Source organism: Gymnodraco acuticeps, unplaced genomic scaffold (assembly GCF_902827175.1).
Source record: "Gymnodraco acuticeps unplaced genomic scaffold, fGymAcu1.1, whole genome shotgun sequence".
Taxonomy (NCBI): Eukaryota; Metazoa; Chordata; class Actinopteri; order Perciformes; family Bathydraconidae; genus Gymnodraco; species Gymnodraco acuticeps.
In genome coordinates, this window is record NW_022990701.1 from 761,831 (window position 1) to 789,593 (window position 27,763).

The window sequence follows — 27,763 nt, forward strand, 5'->3', positions numbered from 1 at the left end:
GATGTTTTATGGGTATTTCATATTCTATTCAATGCATAAGTACAAAATGAATCACCTATGGCTCCAACTGAACCCCTACTCATCTCAGCAGGTCGGGCCCTGCTCTCACTCTAAAGCCCATTGAGACGGTGCAGGTGATGTTGGTGACTGATGATATAAGGCAGAAAGTAAACAGTAAGCTGTTTGCTAACGTCAACTTTGGCTGAGTAAACTTGTCTTGCACCCAAGCTGTTTCCTAGCAACCCGATTCCAATGTAACAGCCTATAGTCTCCAGACTGACACCACATCAACTTTATATGTCTTTAATATCCGAATGTTTGTGTGTAAACTCTCTCTGATCCAATAACAAATTGAGGACATGTCTCAGGTATCACTTTAGAATAGTTTAACTCCAAATCAAAGCTGTTTCCTTTCCTTGCAGCTTAAACAACAACTGCCAAGAAACCACAATAATCTATAACCTCACTTTCCTGAGGGAAATCAAAACTTGTTCAAATACAGTACACAGTCCAGCTGGAGGGGAAGGACATGATACAAGTGTGATCAGTGTGGGACAAGATGCCCTAAATAACACTGGCACCGACAGCCAATGTCAAGTTGAAGCACACTTGAGTCATTACTGTGAATTTTCACGAAGAACACCATCATGAATTAGTGTTTCCAGCCTCCTTTACTTAAAACAGGGGTGTCAAACTCAAGGCCCGGGGGCCAAATCCGGCCCGTGACCTCATTTTATGTGGCCCCACAAGAGCTTGCAAAGAATATAATATGTTTTATAATATGATTTACAGAAGCACGTTGCCCATAAACTACATGTCCCACAATGCATCTCAAATGTGTTCTTCAAAATATTCACTTTCTCAGAATTTGGCTTTTCTTTTTAAATCATTTTGTGACATTCTCACTGAAGAGACTTATTAAGTTATTACCCTATCCGATAATAATCCAATGCAGACGGCAATAATGTAATATAACACATTATTTTATATTAAATATTTATATATGTATTTTTTGTATGTATATAAAACTGGCCCTTTGAGTGCAAGCATGATGCTAATGTGGCCCGAGATAAAATTGAGTTTGACACCCCTGACTTAAAAGCTTAATTTGTTCGTTATGGTGTTTGCCTTCAAAATCCCACACACTTCTTCTCAGACAGAATGTCCTCAAGGTCTCCGCTTTGTCACACAAATATCAGCGTCCTCTGCAAACCCTTCTGCTGATTGTTTGTTAAATATATCTGTATTCATACCACATCTTTCTACATTGCTTATTTTCACAGTTCTGCTCCCACTCTCTAACTGACGTGGTTCTCTTACACAAGGTCTCCCTTTTTCCCTTCTTTTATAAGTCACAGCTCTCTTAACACTGCATAATTTTCTCCGCTCTCCTCCTCTGCTATCTCCTTCCCCTTTTCACATTTGTTTGTTGAAGCTGTGAGTGCTGATTCATGCAGGAAAAGGGAAATTCCCCTCTGCTCATACTCCTCTATACCTCCTACACCATCTCTCAGAGCCTTCCACCCCTGGCCCTCCTAATGTTCCCTCCTCTAATATCTGGCCATCCATTAAACACTCTAGCGTGGCCACACACACATCAGAGGACTGGGAGTTGGGTCTCACACGTAGAGGAGTGCAGCGAGTGCAGCGAGCGCAGAACGGCGAGCCAAGGACATTATTTTGTAATAAGAATTGTGTGAAACGCAATATCTGCAAGGATATTTGTCTTTATAAGTTTCTCCTTGAAGGGAATAAATGTTTTTGTTTGCCCATCAGGGTTTTAACAGCCCGTTCCAATAATTGTGTTGAAGAGGTGCCATGAATGTTGTTATCAGGCTTGTCCGGCAACACTTGCTATGTAACAGAGTTGGAGGCACAACAATGTGGAGAAGACGACCTTGAAGCAGCTGTGACTCAGACGCCAGGTTTGAAACATACATTCTTCTCTCTTGGTGACGTAGCATGTCAGTGAATTAGATCTCATCAGACTCAAATACGCACACACTTAGTTGATAAGGGGGGGATATATATATTAATGCTATTAGGCCCAAAAACAGAGTGGGAAACAACAGTATGCAAACGAGACGGAATGGGAACGATATAATAGCGAAAGAACGAAAGAAGTGAGACTGACAGCCACACAATGCTTTGATTATACAGTATTGGGACAAGGGTAACGTGAGACTTAACTCAACACATGGATCAACACATGGATCATTAGACCTTGGTGAAGAGCTGTGCTGAATAGAGAGAGGCCTTCTGGCACATTCAGCTGGTTCGCATAACTTCTTCAGAAAGAGAGACCAATAAATGGCAATATACGGGATATAGCTTCAACTTAAGGTTAGCATTAGCATGTGGCTGATACTACGTTTTGAAAGCGTGACTTGAAGGTGAAATGACATGTGGTCTTTAATCCTCACGTATTGACGCTGCAATACTGTTATTAGGGAATGTTTAAATAACGACAGATATTAGAATATTGTAAAATAACACCAGAAAAACGACAGGATGTGCTTTGGACCCGCCCCCCGTCGAGACCGGCCAATAGGAGAAGACCACAGATGATAACAGGGGAAGCAAGCCAAAAATCGATCTCTTTCACCCTGGCTGACCCCACGCGAACGGGTAGCAGCTGATCGGAGGGGGGAGCCACGCCACTCGCATATTTTTTTCATTTGTATATCATCGCATTACTTTTGTTTAATTAAATGCTGTTAACTTTTATAAGCTTCTTTGGACTCTTTTCAGCTAATCCTGGTCTCGGGTTTAAGAATTACAAACAAAAGCTTAAGTCTGTTGTGGTTGAGAACTGCTGACATTGCTGGTATTTTATCATTTGACCAAACATAAATCATCCACAAAATGATAATGCTTATTCACATCTAGCTATAGTGCTATAAGCAAAGCAATCACAGAATGATGCCTCATATAGCAACTTCAGACATGTGAATATATTTGGAGTTGATAGACAACATTTATGAGCAAATTCTTTCACAAAAAAGCCAGTACAGTACACAAGATCATTTCAGGCTAATAAAAAGCAATATTTGCACGTGAATGATGGGTTCCGCCTCTATTGCTCTCCAGACGAACTGTACCAAAGCCTCTGCAAAAGTGATTTGTCAATTCTGCGCCACCTACACACAAAAACTAGATTGCTTCCAACACCAACATCTTGTCCCTTTGCCTACGGATTTTGTTACTGTCACTACTGTTTATAGAGATTAACTATAATAAATACTACTGCCAACATTCACTCAGGCTTGTTCTATAAGGAAACATTGTTTAAATGCATAATGAAATTTAACATTCAGAGAAAGATATCTGACCAAATGGCACAACATGTCAAATGCATGGTATGTGGTTAAAAACATTTGCTTTTTTAAAACGTTCACCATCTGTGAAACTTGTTCTGGTGAGGTATAACTTTAAACCTTAGGGACTCATCTGAGACCTGACAGGTTGACACAGTATGTATGGTTGGCAGCAGTGATGTTAATCTAACGTCAGCCCCTACCTTCATCAGTGGGGTTGAAGCCACAGATATCGCAGATGCAGCGAACCCACTTATTCATCTCTTCTTCAGTGTCAGCCACCAGGTAGAAGACACGGTCGATGGTCTTGATGTCGAATATGAAGCTGTGCTCCAAGTCCTTCTTGTTGAATGTCAGCCCAGCGTCCACCTGAAGCAACAAAAAACAGATGACTACATATTAACAAATAATACGTTGACCTCCCCCTAATCGTGATTCGAATGTACTCGATGAATTTGTAATCTGAACATGTTTGCCTGCTGGAGTGTTAGCAAAGACATAAACAACAATTTAAAGACATAGCCAAGGGCTTTGGAGAAATCTAACTTTAAGTATTATTAGTTACAACCATATTGATTAACACCTTCTGCTTTTTTTCAATTGATGACAATATTCAAGTTACATATATAAGCAAAGTTAAGGTTAAAAATAAATACCATCACAAGCTGTGAGTTTTGTTATGTTACACATGTATTTGTTTTATGGGGAAGGGCTGGTTAAATCAAATATCAATACAAGCGCCATGACAACATGGGGATAGTGTCTCTTCAGTTCGGCAGTGATCAGGAACCATACCTGCTCACACAAGTTGAGATCAATAACACGGATGGGCTTCTTAGCGTGGTCATTCTTGTAGTACTCCAACACGTCTGGATCTCCTGTCAGACGGCCACTGCGAAGAACAAACCACCGCTTCTTCCATGCCTGTAGAGAAATGAGGCCAAAGGTTAAAAGTGTGTTCTCACAATGACTGCTCCATTCCTGACTGACCACTGGCTGGCCAAATGCTTTATTTTTCAAGTTGAGCCTCTGTGTCTCTGTGTGCATTCTCCACCAGCTGCACTGCCCTCACTGAAGAAATACTGAGAGCCAGGGGGAAGAGGCCCGCAACCAGAAATATGCGTCTGGGATGACCAGAACAAAAGCCACTTAGTCTGATCTGATCGGGGTGAACAACAAAATCTATAAAGAGAAACAGGCCATTACGTATTTTTTCTTTCAAATGGGATTTGTTGTCTGTGAGAAAAAGGGACAGTAAAATTAGTCTGCAGTGCTTTGTGCTTTAAATATAAGCATAGCAGACAGAGGGGGAAAAGGCTGAGATGTATGACTTCACTCTGTGTATAAAGAGAGGACAGTTTAGTAAGGAAGTCCTTTTTTCTCAAGCACATTGAGGAGATAGAGAATGAGTTACCAATTCAGTGATGTATTATTGAATGATATATATATTTTTAATTTCCCCTGGTACCACTGTTTTTCTAAATAGAGAGCTATTTCAACTCACCATACAGCTTCATAACTTGTTTACATATCATGCATAGCAGCCATATCATGTGTTCTGTTTAAAAGACAAAGGTCAATGACAGCGAGAGGCTTCTTCAGACTTTTCAAAAATGAATACAATTCTGAAAGAGATTAATTTTGACCCTACACTGACACTGTTCTGTGTCTAGATTGTGTTTACAACCTCAGGGTGTTTGAAGTTATATTTAGATTCCAGCAGGCATTCATTTAAATGCAGACTCAAGAAGGTCATGAACTCTGATGTTGCTGAGTCATGGCAGTTAGGCTGCATGTTTTGATTTAGGGCTCGAAATAAGCACTCGCAAAATACTAGCAAAACTTGTCAAAGCAACTACTAAAAATGTTTGTAGCATAAAAGAGTCATCCAAAAATCTATTTATTCCCTGGGGGAGGTGTATGGACACTTTGTACATGTTCCACCCACCAAATAGTTTAGTACTAGAAAGAAAATGAGATGGAACAATTAATTGAATGCCAGAAACTTTCCCAGTGCTGTTTAAAATGCGAGTTTGAAATGTTCAGTGCGACAACAAGCACCACTGAGATCAGACGGATCAGGAGGCATACCAGCAGAGTGTGAGGAATGCAAACTAAGCTTTGGTGTTGTTGTTTTGGGGTACGATTTTGGCCGTATTAACAATGCTGTGGGTGTGGGATTTTTTTTCATCCCTTGGCTGTTTTTCCATCCACAGGGTGTCCTTTGTTAGCTGGCCAAGCCCCTCACTGAGACAGCATGATGAGCATCAGACCTTTCTCTCCACAAACAGGATGAAGAAAACAAGAAGAACGAAAAGGCCCTGCATTGCAAACTGCAGGACATACAGGAATCACATGGACAAAAACACCCAACGAAAACATCCTCCACTGACATATCGCACACACACGTGCAACACATGTTTCACACACTGTAGTTCAAGAGCACTGCATTATATAATCACAAACACACCCACATAGTACACATGAGCCTTACACCTATTAAACCTGCAACCTTTGAGGCACTTAAATACCAAGTTTAACTGTAAAACAACACTCAAGTGTCTGTGTTGTGCTGGTGGGACAAAGACGGAGGGTGCGTGGGAGGGGGGGACCTCTCTCTCCTGCACATGACAAAGCCATCTTGGGTCAAGTTACCCTGCGGGGAACAGAAGGACCGACAGCTTAGGTTACAGCGAGGCCAGGCCCGCCCAGCGCGAGTGTGTTGACAACTGGGTAAGTTACACATGCTGAAGACCGAGGCAAGTGAGACCTGTTTACAAAACGGGTTAACAGCCATGGAGCAGGACCGCCTTTTAACATTCATGAGAAAACAACAGGTAACTTACAGCTAAGAGGTCAAAACAAAACAGAGTAGAGAACCCTATAAAAAAAAGAAGCATTGACAGGTGTTGGATCAAACCTCAGTCACAATAAACAAGTATTGGTGTGCATTAAAATACTTTTTGAATACTTAAGATATTGCATAGTCTGCTCTTTAAGATGTACTTGCAAACAGACAGGAGGCTGCAGTGTCTGTACAATTTAAAAACCTTTATAAACAGCACTTGATAACACTGATAGATCATTGAAACAAAAGGATAATACAATCGTAAGAATCACTCTGAATGTAATATATCACATAAAGGAAATCAAGTGTATAAATCACATAAGGAAGACATAATCATAGAGAGGCCTAAATTGTAACATTTGTGTTGCACAATATATATGTTGCTCTTACTATTGTTTTATTGGTTGCAACTATATTTTGTAGGGTATCTTTTTCTGTTATATGTTTGTATTTTGTGAAGGTCCCTTTGTTCAGTGCATTACAAATAAAGTTCAATATATTTCTTTGAAAACATACAAGTATAAAAGGGCCCAAGATGAGTAGAGCAAGAAAATATCTTAAAAGGGATTACAGAAAATAGTTCAACAACTGTTTACTCCGAGGGCATCCAAGACTAAATGCATTCACGTCAGAATATTTGACAATAAGTTATAATAATTCAACATGTAAACGCACAGAAATATAATTCCCCAGGTGACAGGAAGCTAGATGTGGATCACAGTTGAAAACATGGGTCTGCAATTCAAAGAGTATCAGACCAGAAGAGAATTAGCTCTCTCTGCTTCTGCTCTGCCACATTAGCATGGTTACAGCATGACAGGCTGTGTGGCAGTGTGAGCATCTCTCCTCCATCTGTGGGCTTTCACACAGCTTCCCTCGTGCACAATTGCACCGTTTTGTACCACTCAATTAGCACCGGATATGTGCAAAGAAATAAAAACAGTATATAATGATTCGCACATGAAACCACTACCTAGAGTAACACAAACACAATGCCTAACATCACTGATGATATGGCATCACAGCTACATGCATAACAAAAGCTTCCCTCACCTGATGCAAGTGAGTTTTCATTGACATGCGTAAAGGTACTTAATACGTTTATATGCACACAAGACATCAGGAGAGTGGGATAAATCAGGTTAAGGCAGGAAGTCAGAGAACACATTTACATGCAGGGCAATAATAAGGTTACTGCAAAATCCCCATTTACGTGCAGCTGGTCAGTAATTAGATTTATTTTCTACCTCCCACCATATTTTAAAACCAATGTGGGCAGATTGAAAGTGTATCAGTGATATGCGCTGCAGCCTGAAGTGATGCTTTGCTTTTTTTGTAACAGCATGTGGACTGACAGCGCAGTGGGAGGACGAGCACTTGAAGTGAGACAACTCGGGTTTTTTTCTCCAAATGTGCAAATATGTCGTGAAAACCTACAGCTCAAATGATATACGTATACAGACTCATTTAGTTTAGCATTAGTTTCCCTTGCATTTGGACTTTGGAATCATGTAAATGGTATGGAAGGATGCATTCCTACGTATTATTTGGTATCTCTCTGAGTTGCTTTACCTATAAGTAGTTGAAAACTTTGTGGCTAAGACATTTGACTCAAGCATAAAACATGTTTTTCCTCATTAAGTAAACCTAACCCAGCATCACTGAAAACAAATAATCACTGCTCCATTTCCCCCCAAAACTGCCTTATTTAGCTATAAACAGAAACTTATGGCAACAGAGTCATTTGAAATAATCTAATAATAAGTCTGCACATCTCTTCATGTTTTGGCATTACACTGAATATCAACATGACAGAACCAGAGTACTTTGAACCCAGAGCTTCATAACACATGCTGCCACGGTGTTGCCAGATGACCTTTGCCAAATACTGAGTTGTCCACCAGTACATACCTCCTGTAAAGACTCATGGAGAACATGATGGGGCATCTAGTCCTGCTTTTTGTTTTGTATATTCCATTGTTAAATCCCAGCTGGTCCGAGTCACATTGCAGTACTTAATGACTGCCGGAAACACATACATCCATTCTAGTCAAAGTCTGAAGCGTTCAGCTCACTCATCATTCACAGACCCCACTTCAGTTTGTAGTCGAGTGATCACTGCCCGGCGTTGGGAATGGGACGGCATGGGACGATACTGGACTGGGGTTGGTGGGGGCTTCCCTAGCATGGCAGCTGTCTCCGCCAACCCCTCGCTATCCCCCTCCCCCTGTCTCCAAGCATCCTCTGATAGGGTGAGACACAGGAAGACACCCTCTATTCGCCCACCCAGGGCCTACAGCCTACAGGGGGCCAGACAGAGGGGGCATTGAGGGTCTGAGTAAGAAGATGACAGGGAAGGAAGGGTGGGAGGGTTGAGGGTAGATGCCAACTGAGTGGAGTCACGCTGCCGTCAGAGGCCTCCTGACCCGACATCACTGGAGTGTGACGGAGGCAGAGGTGGAGCCGAGACATAAGTAGGTGAAGTGCATGAGGAGGGACAAGTTATGCAAAAATGGACACTATTGTTGTTTAAGAGAGGAAACAATGGAAAATACAGAAAGGTAAAGAAGACTAGCTGCATCTACAGGAGATAGAAACAATAGAAGAACCACACACTGTGAGGTGGTGAGGACATTGTACTTTAGTTGTCTTCAGCTCTGTCTGAAGGTCGTGGCCAGAAGGACACTTGGGGAGATTTAAACTCGCAAAGTAGATGAGTACAAAAAAACGACACTGTCAGGAGTACTGGGCAATTATACAAGTCTCAACTCCAGAAAACATTGCAAATCTGGCAAAGGGCCAAATCTGCTTTCTCATCACTAATTTCAACACAATCCAAGGAAAGGAAAAAGTACCATCATAATGTTTCTTAAAGGTCACCTATCATGCTATTTTTGGCAATAGCATGGGTCTCAGATATATAAAAAAATATGTCTATGAAGTGTTTTGCTCAAAATACCAAACAGATCACCCATTCTAGCCATGCCTCATATCCCTCTATTTCACTTCCCATTTCAAAAGTGCTGATTTTGGGTATAAAGCTTTAAAAAATAAAAAATAAATAAAAAAGGAGGGGGCGGAGCTCATGCGGGACCGGCAGCTACTGTCTAAACTAAATACTGCCGTGATGAAACGCCATATCATGGATTATCCAGGATTATTTCTGAAACAGTTTGGAGCTCAAAGGCTTTCTCTCTTACCGGTTATACCACAAGGTGAGTTCCTTTTTATTTCCTGCTTCTTCACACACATGGGGTGTTTCTCAATGTCGAGGAAGGCTGCTCCAGAGCCACTATTTCAAGCATACTACGTCATTGAGTGCCGCCGAAGGACTGTTCCAATGTCCAGCATACTTGGAATTCTACCGAGGCCGGCGTACTTCGTAGCGAGAAATTTCGAGGCTGCACATGTGCAGACTCCGCGGTCTTAAAATCTCCACAATGCTTTGCGCACGGACCAATTTCCAAATTGTTGGCGGAAATAGCGCTCCATTTAAGGCGGGGCCTCGCATATGACGCACACCTGCACACCTGTTAGCCTGTTCCACAATTATTTGTTTTCCGAGGCTAGGAAGGATTCTTGCCTCGCTTCTGAAGCAAGTGACTCAGAAGACATGTGCTACAAAGCAAGCGTCCTCGACATTGAGAAACACCCATGCTCTCCAGTACAGGTTAGCTCTGAGTGTTAGCGATGCTAATGTAAACACCGACCATATTACGTCCAAAACAGTCGGGCATTGTTTCTGATAGCAACTTTCTGATAGTGCCGTGGGTCCACATTTCAGATATTACATCATATCGGACGCAAATCTGGATCAGCTCCGTTGTACCCCCGTTTTTAGAGATTTGGGTACGGAGGAAAAGAGAGAGGGTTTTATTTTCTGACGCTGCGTGAGTTCCCTGACACACCGGGGACACATATTTATGTATAAAAGACGTCAAAAAGTGCATTTAGCACGATAGGTCCCCTTTAAATTAATAGTTCAACACCTTCGGAAATAGGCATATTAACCTTTTTTGAAAAAAGTCTGTTGATATCAATCAGCAAGAAAGACAGGTTCAGTGAATATTTGAGGTGAAATAAGTGTTGAACACTTTGTATACCGATGCATGAAAAGACACATTATCCCCAATGGCACCTGTTTATTCTTAAGACAAATCTACAGAAGAAAAAAAACTGGTTTGCAACATTGCACTGCTTTTCGTTTAGCAAGAGATGAAAAATGAAATGTTCCAAAGCATTCTAATTATAGACTTTGAAGATGGCCTACTCTGTACCCTGCTATGCCAAAATTCATACTAGGAGAAGTAGTGAAATGAAGGAGACGATATGGCATCACTGCATGTTGGTTAACATGGTAAGACTCCGAAATGTAGTCAGATTTGAACAAAAAGACAGAGGAAATGAGCTCTATGTTTTAGCCTGCAGCTGATAAGTGTGTGGCTGAATCAGTCTCCTATTACAAGAGTATGATCTAATCTATTTGTCTGTATTTTCTAAACTAGTTGCTGGTGAACCATCGTGCCAACACCACTCAAGCCCCACAAAGTTTAGTTTTACTGCACTTAAAAGGCTAATTGTACCTCATGGTTTGGATAGATGAATGCAGCCCTAATAGGCCTTTAAGTGCACTAATTGCTGATGAGAACGTACTGTCATCACAAAACTGCATACATAACTCATTCTCCTTACCTCTAATGTTACTGAGATAGGCCTGTGAGGGACATTACACAGAACTGGACGCAAAATTATAGATCCTACTATGGGGAACGCATGACATATCATGTATTTGTCTTTGCTATGTGTATAATTGCCATGTTCTTAAATGTTTTATGTGAGGGACTGCGGATGGAAATTAGCTCCAAGCTAAAAATCCGGCATATTACTATTTGCATTTTCTTGTTTTAAAGGTAGGGTAGGTCATTTTGGAGAAACCAGCTCGAGTGCGCTAGAATTTGAAAGTACACAACCGGAAAAAATCTGCCTCTTCCTTCAGACTTCCTTTCAGAGCCCCTCCTCCAACACACACAGACACGCACATGACCAATGAGGGCACGAGATGAGTTTGTGCACAGATGGAAGGCTGACAGGCAAAGACAACATGTAAACAAACCTCTACTTCTCTTTAAAAAAAGAAGTTTGGCAATTACAGGTAACACCTGCAACAGCTGTCAGATTCGAATGCAGATGTATTCCTCAAAAGAAAAACCGGATAAGCATGGCGATTTAAAGAACACAGCAAATTAAGGAGCTCAAAGGCTAATATCTTTCACTATGTTGGAAAGATAAATGGTCTGTGTACCGATACACAAATAAGACATCTACAAATAATTGTGCTGTCAGAATTGCATTCATGTTTTTGGAATCAACCCAAAATACTCATCTTCAGTCTACATATTAGGGCTGCTCAATTAATCGTATTTTAAATCGCAATTACGATTTTGGCTTGCAACGATTATGAAAAATATTAGAGATAACACAAGGATTCTTATCTAGGTAAATAAGCAGTCTCTTTTGAACACATAGCTGGAGTGAAGTGGAGGATTTCTTTTGATATTGTTCTGGGATATGTGTATTTTTCTTCCTGCAAACACTAACAGAGGAAGTCAGAAACTAAAAACTAACCTGACTCCATTGGAATCAGCCGCACAAGGCTCTTAAAACTGAAACAAAGCTATGGTGCATCATTTATCCCTACATTTAATGTGAGTATTTTGATTTCATTAGCTAAACGTTCTCCAATTCATTGTTAGGGAAATATGTCCTGAACTTCCCCACCCAAGCAAGGCACGGGCCGGCGCATATCGGTCAAAGTAATCCCTAGCCATATGAACTGTGACCCTAGGAGATAGAGGACAGAGGTGGAGAGGCACAACGTGTCCACTCCCTTAGGATAGTTCGAGGGAAAGGAGTAGGAAGTAAGAAGTAAGAAACAGAGGTGGAGGGGCACCACGTGTCAACGTAAATGCACTCTCCTAGAATAGGTTGAGAAACGTGTTAGCATTAGTTTATCTAACAGACTCTGGGTGCAAAGTTAGCACTTAGCAGCAAGCGAGTGGCCGGGCCATCTGTCCCATCTGAGTGGGCTGTGGGTAAATGACCTGAGCCCCAGCTGCACTGACTCATCCTGACTAGGACAGCTTCTCTGTTTGTTCCTCAAGAAAAACACAGAGCAAAGGAAAGAGCGAGGGAGAGACTGGGCGTAGGGTGAAAACAAGGAGGAGAGAGGGTCAAGATTTTGATGATAACCAAACAAATTAGTAAGTGGTATTGTTTGATCTATCAGAAATTGAACCCAGATTACATTTCGTGGTCCCATAAGACCCAGACGACCCTTAAGAGTCAGTTGATATGAAATGAAAAAGAAATCTCTCTTGCACTGGCTTTACGCTCACAGTGTCTTCTTCAAAGCAGGAAATTAAACACATAGCAGAAACCAGTGTGTCAGTGTTTATCTATGTACTCTTCACGGCACTCTCATTAGATGGAGTAAGGAAGCTTAGAGCAGATGAGAAAAATGTAAATGAAGCAGCAGGTGCCGTGATCTGACTCAGTTCATGTGGAAATAATACACATCAAATGTATTACTTCACGCCATATTAGAGAGCATGTTTACCTTGTTTGTTTTGTTGCGATAGCTTCAGCCAACATTGTTCAATTGGCTTCAGTTGCAAACATTAAATCGGGTCATGTAACTGAACAAATGGTTCTTCAATATGTATAAAAGACTTTGAAACAGGTATACTCAGTTTGTGTCAGACTTTTTAAAGCCCTGAAGCCTCATCTCTCCATGTGTGCTGTCAAATGCTCTTGGTCTCATCTTTAAGTTTAGGGTCAAACCAAGGAATTAATTCCAGAATTCATGTGAGATTTTAGCGCAAATACCTGAGTGTGAAATAGTTGCATTCATGACGCTGCAATCTGACACAAATGCAGTAAACAAATACACAATCTTGTAGACCGCAGTGCTTCCCTAAGCCTCACTATCAGGCCTGTAGGACTGTGCGGAACAAAGGCTGTTCTAAGAGAGGAGTGTCAAGAGCGTCAGAGGTTTTGGCGCTCGCTGCCTTGGTGACGAGGTCTGCAGAAGGAGAAGGAGAGGAGGGACAAAAGCTCCTCTATGCTTAATGCCGCAACTTGTATAAATCGGTCTTTGTTAGCTAGACATGACTGGGATTCTTGCTAAACAGCTATTTTTACATCCTTGAGCACCAGAGAGGGCAGTTAACGCACAAGTGAGAGTGCATGGCCTTTGGCTAAGTGAGGCTGTGCGGCCAACGTCATCATCCCTCTGCTTGATGGAAGCCGAGGGGACTTCCATGAAAGACGTGCATGCCTGAGGTCCAGCATCCAGGGGATCATGTCAGCCAACTCCACCACCAGCTTCTCAAATCAAAGTAAACACTCTTGATGGAGTCTTGTAAGACAAACCCAATGCACCACTTGAACTGACATGAGCATCCAAAGCAGGTGGGGTAGGGCAATGCTCTGTTGCAATGAATAATGTAAGAACACCTTAAAAACGCTGATCCATGTGCACAAAAACAAAAATGACTTTGTCTATATGTTTATCTGTGACTTGATCCTAAAGTAGCTGCACATAGTGGTAGGCCTTCTTTACAGGAAGAAACATATCTATAATGAATATTTGTGTTTACATTAATTCATGAAGAAATGTGGTTTGTTTAGAAAGTTCAGATTAACTAACCCTTAGGCCCTTTAAGTCATTCAGCTTCATAACCTAGTAGCACTGGCTATTTCAAAAAACAATGTCTGCTTTAAAAAAATGGTGCTACAAAATCGAAAATGTAATTATAATTCATAACTCAGGCTCAATACAAGCTTTGGTGAACTAATCAGCACTGTGGCCTGACCCCAAGGAATTGTTGCTATGGGATCTTTCCTACCTGTGTGCAGGAAAATGTTTCATACAGAGACATAAACACTGCAGGGGAAAGTTTTCCAGTTATCTTGCAGGGCCTTAAACAGTAACTCACCAGCAACACTGAGCTCACCTAAAAGCTCAATAGGATCAACACTACTCATTATTCCCACAAATGTTGACAGATTATACACAACCATTTTTAAGAGCTTATCGGAAAACAGTGACCCTACCTTTCAGGCTGTATATCCATAGGAGCGTATTTTCTGTGTGATTGGGAGTGCTGCGTGTTGTTGTTTGCGCCTTCTGACTTATCATGTGCTGCAGACAGTGTGTGTGAGGGTCTGTAGCTTGTGACCTCTCCCTCCTCTGACTTCCTGTTCTATGTAATCAGGTTGCCCCAGACCCTCCTAACTGCCACTTCTAAATAAGAGGGGGTGGGACTAAGGGGAGAATAGAGGGTGTGCGTTGAGTTTACCAAAAATTTGGTAGGAGTGCACCTCCACACATTTGTCGCGTTCACACCAAGAAGAGTACTTTTACCCCCATTTTTAGTGCCGGCTAGAGGGGTGGTACGAAAAAGTACGAAAAAAGTACCAATTTCTGATTGGCTGGGCGAATTGCAAACCACGCCCCGTAAAACTCTGAAAAGTTTTTTGAAGCCGCCTTTGTATTTGCTGGCATTAGCATTAGCATTAGCCCCGCGCACCAACGGAGAGAGAATAACTTATGGCAACACAAAAAAAAAACATGGGAGCGGTGGAGATGAGGAGGTGTCGGCGTTCTGGCGATTTACTCGGAAGGCTTCAGTAGAAGCTGCTGGGAGTCCCAGCAGCTTCTACTGAAGCCAGTCCCCAACTCTGGGGACTTCCGGCCGGGGACTTCGGGTGGCAGTATACGCCGTGAAGTGGTTTACAGCCTGCCAGTAAACCCAAAGCAGAAGAAGAAGAAGTGACGTCAGCGGCTCATTTGCGTAATCTTCCCTCAGGGAAAAGTACTCCGGTGTGAACGCGATTGGTACTCTGTGCCCTGGGGTTATAAGTGGTTATAAAAAACATGGGAGCACTAAGTACGGCAAAGTACTTGGTGTGAAAGCGGCTATTTAGTGGAATTGTTCATTTGACCCAACAAGTTTCTTAGCCAACCATATGTATTCTGTAATTGCAAAACTGCAGACAAGCTGTGACCCGCCTTGCACAGAGCAACATGACACATCCACGCAGGTTTTTAACTATTTAAATACATTACACACAAAGTGAAAAAGAAGTCTGGACAGCATATGACATGCTCTAACCTTATCACTGTGATTATTATTATAGCAATTCAAACATCAAGCGATTACCTGTACCGTCCAACTATCTTTAACATCCTGACAGACATTGATTAGAACTATCTGTCTCTGTGCCATACTGACATCCTGTTTCGAGAGGAAATGCTCAACATAAAGGTAGTAAAGACAGTGTTTTATGGGAGCTGTACAGCCTGTCTCGTCTCACAGTGCATGTCTTAATGGTTATAGCAATGCAGACCTGTTCCCAGATTACAGCAGTGCAATATTCCTAATCTTCATATCCATTGCTTCAGCTCATATCTTCCTAGTGTTGCATCTAAAGGCTCCATCCTCTTCCCTGGATCTGAGCTTTCCTCTGCTTCCTGAAGGTTTTTATGATTCCATTTCCTTATTATTGCACTCTCAATAAAAGAGGTCAGAGATGCCACAGTATGGACAGCTTCCTCTACATGCCTGCTTCACAAAAGCTATCCACAAGCAGCTCACTGACCCCAGTCCTTTCTGCTAATGCTGCAAAGATAGCTAGTTGGTGACTGGAGGTCTTTTAAGTCAGGAGATAAGAAGGGCTTACAGAGTGTGGGACAGCTCTTACCCAGATTTCCTTACACTATTGAGGAACTCATTTGCAAAGAAGTCCTCTGCTTTGTAGTCTTTTTTGCGTGCAGGTTTGATGGTAGCTATTTTCACATTTCAGTGACAATGATGTGCTTTTCATCATGTCGTTCTGTCAAAACAAAATACACACTCTTCAGCACAAAGACAAGTGACGTTGTTGGCTAGCCCTAAGGCAGCAAAGTCATGCTTCAGAGACTGCACCTTCCTGCAAAAACAGAAAGACTTTCAACCCTTACTTTGGCAATCCTACACTCTCAACAACAGAGATGTAAATGGACAATCATTTCAACACATGGGGCCAGCAGTGTATAGTCAAAGTAATCCTGTGTGGTTATAATGAATCAAGAGACAGATATTGATTGTCCAAATAAACCATTTAGTAGAAAATATAAAGTATTTTTTCATAAGGGGATTGAGCTGAAAAACAAATACACAAAGCGTAATAGAAATAAGCTAATGATAGGACCACCCAGGCAAACATAACAGCAACACTTGCTTAGGTGTGAGTGTTTTCCAAATGAACCCCTATATTTCCATCCAACAAACACCCACTGCAAAAACTCTCAACTGGTTCTGGTCTTATCAATTATCCTCCGTGTCCACAGCATAGCGCTGCTCCCATGTGAGAGTCAACCTCTTCATTTCTATTCTCTCCAAGAGAAAACAAGAACAAATCTTTGTTTAACAAAAACATCACATCCTTGCTTTGTGTGCAGTCGCCCAACCTTCCCACACAGGTCAGACACACAACAGTGAAAATCTCAATCCTTCCAGAAGAATCAAAGCTCAAGATCCAGAAATCCTGTAAAAAACAAACCGTCTGATATTCATAAGACTGCATATGACTAACAATGCATTTACACTTCTGTCAGTGTTGTAGTTTACGTTTTGCATATTGAATCCCAAAATAGATTATCAGCTGCATGATGAGAAACCACAAACACTTGCAACTAAGGATTAACAAAAAGAGTTTAAGGCAGGAATAGCTTCTCATAAATGTTATACTTCCTCATTCTGTGGCTGCTGACGGTGCAGCAAGTGTAAAGCTGGGAAATTCCAGTCCAAACTTTTGTAATGGTTTTGTGCGATTGGAACATCTACTTGAGATAGCAGTACTTATCAGCAATATTTGATAACAGTGTTAAGAGGTTAAACTTATATCTTAAAGGTGCCCTATTATACTGTTTTTCATCAATCTATTATAGGTCTCAGATATATACAAAACATGTCTCTGAAGTGTTTGGCTGAAATACCAAACTGATCATTGCAGCATTACCCATAATCCCCTCTGTTTCAGCCCTGTTTCAAAAGTGCTGATTCTCTGTCTGTTACTTTAGATGAAAATAAGAAGCCCCTCTGAGAGAGATTTGGTTAAAAAGAACACAATGGTGCTCTAGGAGGAGATTCAGGTGATAAGGTGGGGGGGGGGGGGTTACCTTGGTTGGTGATTGGCTAATAGTTACACAAGCCAAAAAAACGTTATTAAATCACAAAGTGGCCAAAATCTGATCAGCTCATTTTCAGACAGGTTTTTATAGAAATGGATCAGGACAAAAAGAGAGAGAATCTTTTTTCCTGAAACGTTCAGAGTCTCTTTCCACAGAGGGGACACATGTTGATGTAGAAGAGACATAAAAAAGTGGATTTTGCATAATAGGTCCCCTTTAACATCAACTCGTAATTATCAATGGGGTCAATGGCATTTTAGTGCATTTAAGGATTTATCTAATGATTTTCAAAAACAAAAGGTTGTTTTCTTGCTGATCAAGGTGCAACAACAAGATTCAATGTGAGACTTTATATGAAACAATCATATAGAACATTGTTCTTTAAATATTCCACAACCAGATAATACGTGAATGGTGTTCCTTACAGACAATGGTGCATGTGATGCAGCACCAGCCTCTGGTCGAGTTCCAAAAAACAGAGCAGTTGTTTTGTGCAGCTGGGCATATACTATGGAGGCAACACTTGTGCATTCCTTCTTAGCTAGAAATAAACTGGCTAACTGACATCTGCTGTGTAATGCAAAGACAGTATACACGTGGGCCTGTTTGTTCTGTGCGATAGAAATAGCCCGGTTAATGCCCAGGTCTGTTAATCTGCTTCAAGTCAGAAAGTAAAAGCAATGTTTCCAAACAACAACTTAAGCAGCTGTGTCCACACAAAGAGCTCCTCCAGAGAGTGAAGTATACATCAGCGGGCTAGCAACTTTTCTGCATCAACAATATATTGATCCATAAGGAGCGCCGATGATCAAAACAAGCCAGTTCTCTCCCTTTCATTGTCAACACAATCCCTTGCACTCTCCCTCATTTTGCCATCCCACGGTCATTCCTCTTTCATGTGCAGCTGTGAAATTCTCACCCAGCCAGGCGCCATCTGACCCCAGCTCCAACAATCTACGGTAACCGTCCAAAGAACACAGACCTTGGTAGTCATACTGCTATCTTTGCAAACAGCGCACACAAAGACCAACATTCTCATGAAAGACGGTCTGAAAGGCAAACAGGTGTTCTAAGTTAATGCTCTTACACAGGTGACCTAATAACAAGACAATGTCACACACTATTTTCCATCCAAATCTAATATTCCTGCTGCGATCATAAGCCTCGTCCACCCTGTCATTATGTCTACTACACAGAGGCACATTCTCAAATCATTTACCAAGGTTTCAACTTTTATCAAACTTTGACACAAAACTTTGACAAGAGAATTTGCATATAGGAAAAAGAGATGCTTACCGAAGTTTCTCCACAGCGGCTTTTATATTCTCTGAGGTATTGTCATCCACCAATACTATGGTCCTTTGTACCTATTCCACAGAGCTCTGGACCACATTACCACTGTTACTCCATACCTTGGAAAGGCAAATGTGTTGTTGCATTCGTAGCTGTACTAACTCTTACCCGTAGGGCGGGGACAGGAACTCTCAGTCAAGTAATCATTCAGTATGATTCATTAAAGTATCCACGGTGAGAGGGAGGGAGAGACCAAGTGGGAGAGACAGTGAGAGGGAAAAGGTGGGGAAGATGTAGCAGATGAGAGAAGGAGGGAGAAAGGAAGGATAGATTGGTAGCTCTGCACTGTGGCCGAGTGCGGTCAGTCTGGTTTATTTTCAGAAAATGGGGATGATTCAATCAATTTCCTTCGAACCACATCTGCCACCTCCAATAGCAATACGCTCCCTGAAGAATCTGCAACCCCCCGGCCCCACTACACAGACAGTTTAGGCTCAGGCTTAAACCGTGCTCACAGGGTAAAGCATTAACTCACAGGGAGCAGGTTTAAACATTAACCTCACATCATGTATGACTGAGGGAGCACAGAAGCCTCAGTAGTTACGTATAATGTAGGAAACTGTTCAGCTCAAACAGCCTTTTCATCAAAACTAAAGCAACTACCTCTTACTGTGTTTTCCAGGAAACATTGGGCTTTGTGAAATGCAGAAATGGAGAGAAAAAACACACACAAGGCAAAATAACATCCCTTTGTGGAAGTTTCCACTTTGTTGGCGCTTTTTATCTTCCTGGTCGTCTGGTCCCAACACACAGTCTTTGCAGAAAGATTTCCTGTTTTGCCTCCTTTTGTCACTGTGGTTGTGTTTTGAGGTCGGTCGGGATCTAACTTTAGAACTTGTTCTAAATAACATTTACCTAATGCTGCAAAAATAAATGTCTCATAAGCTGTCTAGAAAACAGTGGACTGGATTCAGACGCCAAACAGTTGACAGTGATCGGGGGCCTCGTCTGCATCCCAGTTCAAAACAGTCACTTTTGTGCTTTGAGTGTAGAAAGCAGAGAAGAAATCACATTTCACTGGGAAAACTCAATGACCAAAGTTGATGATTTGCTCAGATTATTCATGAAGAAGTGTGTTACAAAATGAGTGCCCTGTGTTGGAGGAAGCAGGAAATGTGATTGGTGAGTTAAAGACGGATCCTTGTTTTGTTTGAAACCATACTTATCAACTTGTAAGCAACTATATAAATGGTACACATGGAACAGCACTACTCTACCTCAACTAAAACAACAGTCAAACTTGACCTTGTTGGTAAGCATTACCCTGTATCAAACCTTTTTGAAAGAAACAGAGGGAACTAGTTCAATCCTTTCATTTATTTTTGAAGACACATGCAGGCAACGAGTTCTGGCACCAACCTACAAACAATTTGTGTTTTTTGGAAATAAGAAGATACAACTGAAAGGGTCACTGTTTTGCATCTGCTTTTCCTGTGTACTATGATTCAAAAGAATATATATATATATTAGGGCTGCTTGATTATGGCCAAAATCATAATCTCGATTATTTGGGTAAATAATTGATATCACGATTATTAAAAACAATTATTCATTTACTTTGAAAACATCCATTTATTGAAAAAAAAAATGTGAACAATATGTTTTTAATAGTTGATTACCCTGAACTTTTTTCATAATCGTTGCAAGCCAAAATCGTAATTGCGATTAAAATACGATTAATTGAGCAGCCTTAATATATAAATATATATATATATATATATCACAGTTTAAAATAAAGTGTCTCCTGTGATACCTGCTTTTTATAATCATTTGTCAGCAACCAACAGGCATTGGTGAAAAAAACCTGAGGGTGTCTCCTCATGTAATATTGTATATAATGTAATGATAATAAGTACAACAGAGTTAGCTAATTATGTAGCACTCAACTGGCTGCATAATAGCAGTAGACAAGCTGGTAAATGCACTTTAACACAGGGGTATCTCCTCTTGCACTCTATGTAGCTCTTGTATCTCCTCTTGCACTTTATATGTCGTTGCTGCTATATTGTATCACCATGTCATAAATACTTGTGTGCGCTGCTCTTGCTCTTCTGCACTTTTTGCATATCATGTATTTTGTTTTTGCTATGTTTGTAAAATGTAAACTTCTTAAATGTTTTATGGAAATGAGCTCAAAGCTAAATCTGGCACTTGTTACACTTGACACATTTGAATGTTTTAAGTGTTCATTACTGTGCATTGTCCCTGCCAAATAAACGATTAAATACCAAATAAATAGAATGTCTTTACAAGAAGATAATAATATTCTCCACACTGTCAGGTGCAGGAACGTAACAATAAGCAATCAAATATACGGCACTACAACACTTCAGTGAGCCCGCCGCTAAGCGTAACAAGTGACAGCTGACTGCAGAACATGGCTTGAAGAGAAGACAAAGTAATTATGCTTACTGAGTGAACTTTGCTCGTTATCTTAGATTGCTGTGGCCTATGAATTTTTTATTTAAATGCAAAACTGCAAACATAGTTAATTCTCCTCACGTTCGAGCTGTCACTCGCTGAAATTGGCACTCGTGATGGCTATTGCTTTGCTTAGGCAGGGTTCTCACTCGTCTTTATAGGATTTGATAGCAAATCACATTTTAACACTTAAGATCATCCCTGCATTTGAACATACTGTTACACTGAATCAAAGTGGAGCCATCCATGCTCTTGACAAATCAAACAACACAACCATCAAGGTCACAGGTTATGCAAGAGTCATCAATTTGACACCCACTTCCTGTCTTCCATAGTTTTGGGGTGCCATCGCCCCAAACCAAAGTCTCCAAACTAACTGATGTTGTAGAAGAATTGTTTGTTAGTTAGCTGTAGCCTAACCTTCAGGCGAAAGATGCTACTATGCTGACAACAACAATATTGGAATTGAAAGAAAGAAAACTATTTGAAATGATTATCTCAGCGATTATCAAAATGCAAAGCATGGCTCCTTACCTGCTTCTGAAGAGTCCAAGCTTTGCACGGATAAAGACGAGAAACATTGCGATAGAAGCAAGGTAAGCACGCTGCTGACCAGCCGCTGTTGTCGAGTGAGTCTGGCCACTTTCCTGCCTACCCTGCTGACTTCCCTCCCCTCCTCTTTACTCCGTCAAGTCTGCAACACCCTGCTCCAATAACCCCTGACCCACAGGAAATAGACACAATGGACTGAAAATAACACACCACCTCCCCTGGCAACAACTGCCCACCACAACCCCCATCACACGCTGCTTCTCCACTACAGTACACCTACAATACGCCGGCCCAGGATAGGTGGGCGGTACCAAAGATATCAGCCACTGCTCCACAAGCTGTGCCCACCATCCAACTTTGAATTCACAGCGTGGCTTTTCATTTCCTTCTGAACATGCACAACTCAAGTCCGTTTGTTATTATCATAAATACGGACCTTCGGGGACATTGTAACATTCAATGTTTCAATAAGAGCCTGCAGCGGCTCAGCCTTGCAGCTCTCAGTGAAGCAGAAGGTTTCACACTACAGCAGGTTGTGGGTTGAGCGGCTAACTCATGAAGGTCCCACTGCTCCCTGTAGGGGGACTACTGCATGGTGAGATGGATGACTTGTCAAGACTGAAAAGCATCTGTGGGCTTGTGTGTGTTTACGAGTGGCTTATTTGTCAAATGAGGGCATGTTCAAATTGATTTTCTTTAAATGCATAATACACTAACGAAGCAACAGAGTGTAGTTTGTACATTGTAATGCTTTTTGATTGATTATAATTCAATGCGATTAAAAAAAGCTAGTAGGTGCCTTGTTAATACTGTGTTAGTCCACTGTGTGCATGTCAGAAGTAATCCGTATCCATGCATTGAGCAGCAGCAGTCTAATCTAATTAGCCCAATGAAAATGATTCCAAATCTCATTTAGTGGCCAGTGAGAGGTTGCCTTAGACATGATCTAATTATCCCCTCTCTCACTAGAGTCCACCCAGTAGCAAATGGATTGAGATGTCTTACATAGAGATAAGGAAATGGAGTCTGGTACGCACGTCGTGTTGCATTAAACAAAAGTGGCACCTGGTTACTCAGCAAACAGGAGGGCCAACAACATTAAAATACAATTAGGGCTAACAGTTATTCCAATACAATTGATAAACAAAAGGATGGCTGTAGGAGCCGCATTTAAGTTAATTTTTGATTTATTTGGAACCTTTATTAATGCATTTTTCTGTTTCAGTGAGAGGTGTGCTCTGCTCAGGTGGAGGGGGCGGGGCTTTAAGTTGGAGGTGCGGTGTGTGACGGGAGAGCAGCAGGCAGCAGCAATACCGTCATTGACACGCAGACGCAACCTTATACTTAGTCAAATACAGATTATTAGGATCTGCTGTTTAAGTTTATGTTAAATATTGTTTTCCTATTTTGTTTTATGTTTGCTGGAAATAAACCTTGAAAAGCAACTGAAACGTCCAGTGGATTTTGTACTGCGAGTCTGACACTGCTCTCCAGGCCCAAGCTCTACATGTGGCCAAGAACAATAACTTTTGAGGTGAAGGTTACAAGACAAACTTTTGGGGGTTTTGGCCACTACAATGGGGTATTAGTGAATGCTGCTGTGTGACGTGTGTTTTATATCAGAAACGTGACACGCTTATTCTTAGTGCTCGCATTAACCAAGTTTGGTGTCCTGTTTTACGAGCTGAGCTGTTGAGCATGCCGAGGCTTGTCCACTTAAAGACACACCTCCATTTTCAGCCAATCCCTTGAAACTGCTACACACCTCCACTCTCTGTTGTCACATTCAGATGATACTCCTTCACTTTCAGTTGAAAGAGAATGTGCGTGGTGTGAACACTCCGAGGTGGTGTGCTGCATGCGTGTTCATGCGATTCCCATGCAGTGATTCACATTTAGGGAGGAATGTGTGGAATCCCTCTTACACATTCATTTTGAGCCACCGACACAGGCAGCAAAGGTTACTATGCAAACTATTTATCCAACTCGGCTATTACACAAACGGCCCTTAAACAATGTCAGCATTTGTTGTAAATGTCCGTGGCTCTTTAGTAGTGGGTTGGTGTCTGTGGATGTGTGCTTGCATGCCTGCAGATTTGTTCAGACTCACCTGCACACATCATCTCTTGGTCGCACAGCTACTCTGTCTGAACCATAATGTAAGCAATTCTGTAATGCCCCATGAACACATTTATAGGTCTGTGCCTTTTAGATTGTATGGACATCTAATGCACGTATAGTTCGCAAAACAGGCAAAGGCCAGGTTTTAAATCCACTGTTTACAACATATCCATAATCTATTGACTGCTTTTAAGAATCCATATACATTCAAATGAAATAACCTCGTCGACCAATACCCAATAGCAAAGGCAAAGCATCCCACTGCTTATATATCAGGAAACTTAAAAACACACAATTAGCCTTCCATCATAATGAGCTATTCAACACATGTTGCTTCAAGTATTAAAAAAAACATACCTTTTTATATGTTTTTAACTAATTTCCCTCAGATGTTCTTAGCTAATAGAAAGAGGAAGCAACAGACTGCAATGGCAGCATCCGTTTTCTATTTGTGAACCTGAATTACATTGCATTACTCCATGGGAACAATGGTTGCCGCTTTATGAGGCCATTTTCTCCATCTCACTGACAATTCATGCTGAATAAAACGAGTATATGAGGTGTACAGTTTGCAACCTGAGACAGGACGGTGTATGCACTATACTGAATCTGTTAAAACAGCTGAAATGGGTGAGAACGAAGACTTGCTATTAGTGCTTGGTATTATTATTCCTTATCTGTATATTCTGTACGTTTCACTTGAGAAGAAACACCGCTAAGAAAGCAACCAATTGGGTATTTAAAGCGCATGCTGATTAAAAGTGCTATGTACCTATTAAACTGCAATATTCAACCTCGGCTCTAATGATGCAAAAAAAGGCATAATATACTATATTTAAAGAGGAAATCTGAAATAGCAGCCACATGACAAACGTTATGTGTTGAACAAAGTATTAAGGGTTTATTTAACTCCTTTAGACAAAAAAGTGGTCCAGTCTATTCTTATTAAGCAACAAGTTTTTTTCAAATTGTAACTTGGATGTTAATCAGATTATTCAAGGTATAAAAGATTAACCCTGCGAATGATAAGAACCGCCAATTCACAGCCGTAAAGAACCAATCAGGATCCAACTCGCAGTTTTTATGCCTGGAGTTAAATTCTAGTCTGAACATCAGATCGTGGTCAGGGAACATGTATTGCTATAACTTAAAGTGGACCTATCATGCTATATTTGAAAAATATATTGTAGGGCCATACCTATACATATATACATATATATACATGTCTGTGAAGTTTTTTTTCAAATACCAAACAGATCACCCAATGTAGCCATGCCTCATACTGCTCAAACCCCTCTTTTGCAGCCCTGTTAGAGAAACGCTGATTTTGGGTCCTTAGCTTGAAAGAAAAAAAAAGAAGAGGAGGCGGAGCTAATGCCTGATCAGAATTCTACCGGAGATAAGGTTACATTCGGTTGTGATAAAACGCCATCCTGTTTAAACCACGTCAAGGATTATTTCTGAAACAGTATGGAGCTCAAATGCTTTTTTTCTTGCAGGTTTATCACAAGGTGAGTTCTTTTTTTATTTCCTGCTTTTTTAAACACATGGGCTCTCCAGTACAGGTTAGCTCTGCGTGTTAGCGAGGCTTGCTAATGTAAACAAAGACGAGATTACGTCCAAAACACGTCAGGCATTGTTTCTGATAGCAACTTTCTGTGGGTCCGCCGCCGCTATGACATCACAGCGGATGGAAATCTGTATCCGCTCGTTGTACACCCGTTTTTAAAAGATTTGGGTACGGAGGAAAAGAGAGAGGGTTTTATTTTCTGATGCTGCGTGAGTTCCCCGACGCACCGCATCTATGTATAAAAGACATCACAAAGTGCATTTTGCATGATAGGTCCCCTTTAAGTATCTTTCTCACTTTCTTGTAATACACAGCAATTGCTCCGGATGGTGAAAATGCACTCGCATTGACTTGTGGTAGCAAGGGTAAAATCCAGGTCACCAATCAATACCTATTACCCTACAGAGTAGGAAACAGCATTAAGCTTAGGACACGGAGAAGTGGAGGTTGTGCATCCGTTATGAGCGTTGTGCTTTAACTCTCAGGTCCTGTTTTTGTAAACCTATCAATACAGTTTTTTTTGTAGGATGTTCCCGTCACACTGATGCTTATTAAAGACAATGAAGTAACGTTTTTATTTCTTGGTCAAATGACAACAGCTGCTTTTAAATGAACAAGCATTTGACTGTTTTAATGTCTAACCACTCCTCTAATAAAGACACACACTCACAGAAACTCACTGTTACTCCCTGACTAAAACATTGACACTACAGTTACTATGACTCCTTTATTTAACTATTGGGAATCTTTGCTGAAAATGATTCCCAGACTCAATGCTTAATTGGCCTTTTTCATACAGTGCTCTATTCAATGTGTATACTCTGAGGACAGTTTGTGAGTGCAGATGGCAGCCCACTCTCAACCATGAGAAGCAAAGCTGTTCTGGAGATAAAGACTGGCTCATCTGACTTCACAAACCGTTAGTCCACAAAGCACACGTTTATCACATTCTCACAGTATCTCCTTGTTGTTTGGTCTTTCAGTTTAATACCGTTTTTTTTCCCAGATAAGCACGAGGTCAAAATGTTTCATGCTCTGCTCCTCCACAACCCTGACACTTTTATCCATTCGATTTTGCTTTTGATTACCTGCTCTCTCTCTCTCTCTCTCTCCCTCTTTTTTCGCTCTATCAGCCTTTGCCTCTCTTTGCTGCCCTCGCCAATCTAAGCTCTTGCTCTTGAGTCACATGCACTTGTCAAAGCAGCATCGTTAGAATTCAACACATTCCTTTGGCGTGGCAGACTTGGTTCACATGATCACGCTGTTCCTTGACCACTGACGAGAGGGGCTGAAACAATTCTCCTTTCAGCCCCTATTGGCCTGTACACAGTGCAGTCTAGCCAAATGTGGACATAATAGTTCAGAAATACACTTGTCACAGTAGGACTGTGTTATGTATATTATGTTTCTACACTTACCAGATCACCCACAACCTTTCTTACATTCTAAAAACTGGCCAAGAAACACAAAGTCAGATTTAAGATGTCTCTGGGATTTCAAATATTGTATATTTAAGCAGATTTTCCCAGTTTCAACAGAACTACTTCTAGCATCTGGTGCAACTTGTACAACTTGTACTTTTTAGAGGGGTAAATTAACACAGATTTTGAGAGAGCCATAATTTGTGTAAATGTGTCTGTTACACTAAGCACCTGTATTTAAAACGGTTGATCATAAAAGGTTTATATTGGAAATTCCCTTTGCAACTTTACACAAAGTAGGACTTTAAACCGCAGAAAACTATTATTTACAATCCACAATGTTTTCCTTCAATATTAATGTCAACAAGGTACATTTGGTATATCATAATATTTCCAAGTTGTAATTGAAGGTCAAGTTATTAAAATTACCAACCTTGAGCTGTGTTTGGAGTTCAAAAAGTTAGAAGTTGATTATCCAAACGCCATGCTTAGGCAAAGATAGTATTCCACAGGTTTCTAAGACACACCGGCAAAAAGCATAAAAGAAGAGCAGAGTGCCAGGGAAAGTTCAGACAAATGCCAAGAAAGTAGTTGGACGAATGGAGGAGGTCCTCCACACTCTCAGCTTCCAATCACACTGGAAACGTATCTCTGAGAGCAGGGGGCTGCTGCATCTCTGTGTCTCCCTCATTGCATTGCATGTGTGTGTGTGTGTGTGTGTGTGTGTGTGTGTGTGTGTGTGTGTGTGTGTGTGTGTGTGTGTGTGTGTGTGTGTGTGTGTGTGTGTGTGTGTGTGTGTGTGTGTGCAAGTTGAACCACGTCCTCTGGCTTGAGGCCAGGCCAAAGATATCGGGCTGCACCATGGTAACTCTAATGCAATCAGGGACAGTGGCCACAACAGGACCAGCGGTGAACAGCAAAGGG

The 27,763-nt window shown here is 41.2% G+C and overlaps 1 protein-coding gene across 18 annotated transcripts in view; it reads right to left on the reverse strand.

Annotated features, from left to right (window-relative positions):
• Positions 1–27,763, reverse strand: part of gab1 (GRB2-associated binding protein 1) — a 52,144-nt gene that overhangs the window by 13,451 nt on the left and 10,930 nt on the right. For 15 of the 18 annotated variants that reach the window (XR_004570496.1, XR_004570495.1, XM_034231302.1 and 12 more), the window contains 2 exons: positions 4,113–4,241; positions 3,521–3,686 (listed from right to left, as the gene is read on the reverse strand). Coding sequence is in view for 16 of the 18 variants with exons in the window: in XM_034231302.1 (XP_034087193.1) it covers positions 3,521–3,686; positions 4,113–4,241 (295 nt within the window). In the remaining 2 variants the exon portion in view is untranslated. Of the gene's footprint in view, positions 1–3,520; positions 3,687–4,112; positions 4,242–8,076; positions 8,305–14,280; positions 14,433–27,272; positions 27,487–27,763 lie in introns of those variants that run through there. The other 3 variants (XM_034231315.1, XM_034231314.1, XM_034231304.1) reach the window with 3 other exon arrangements.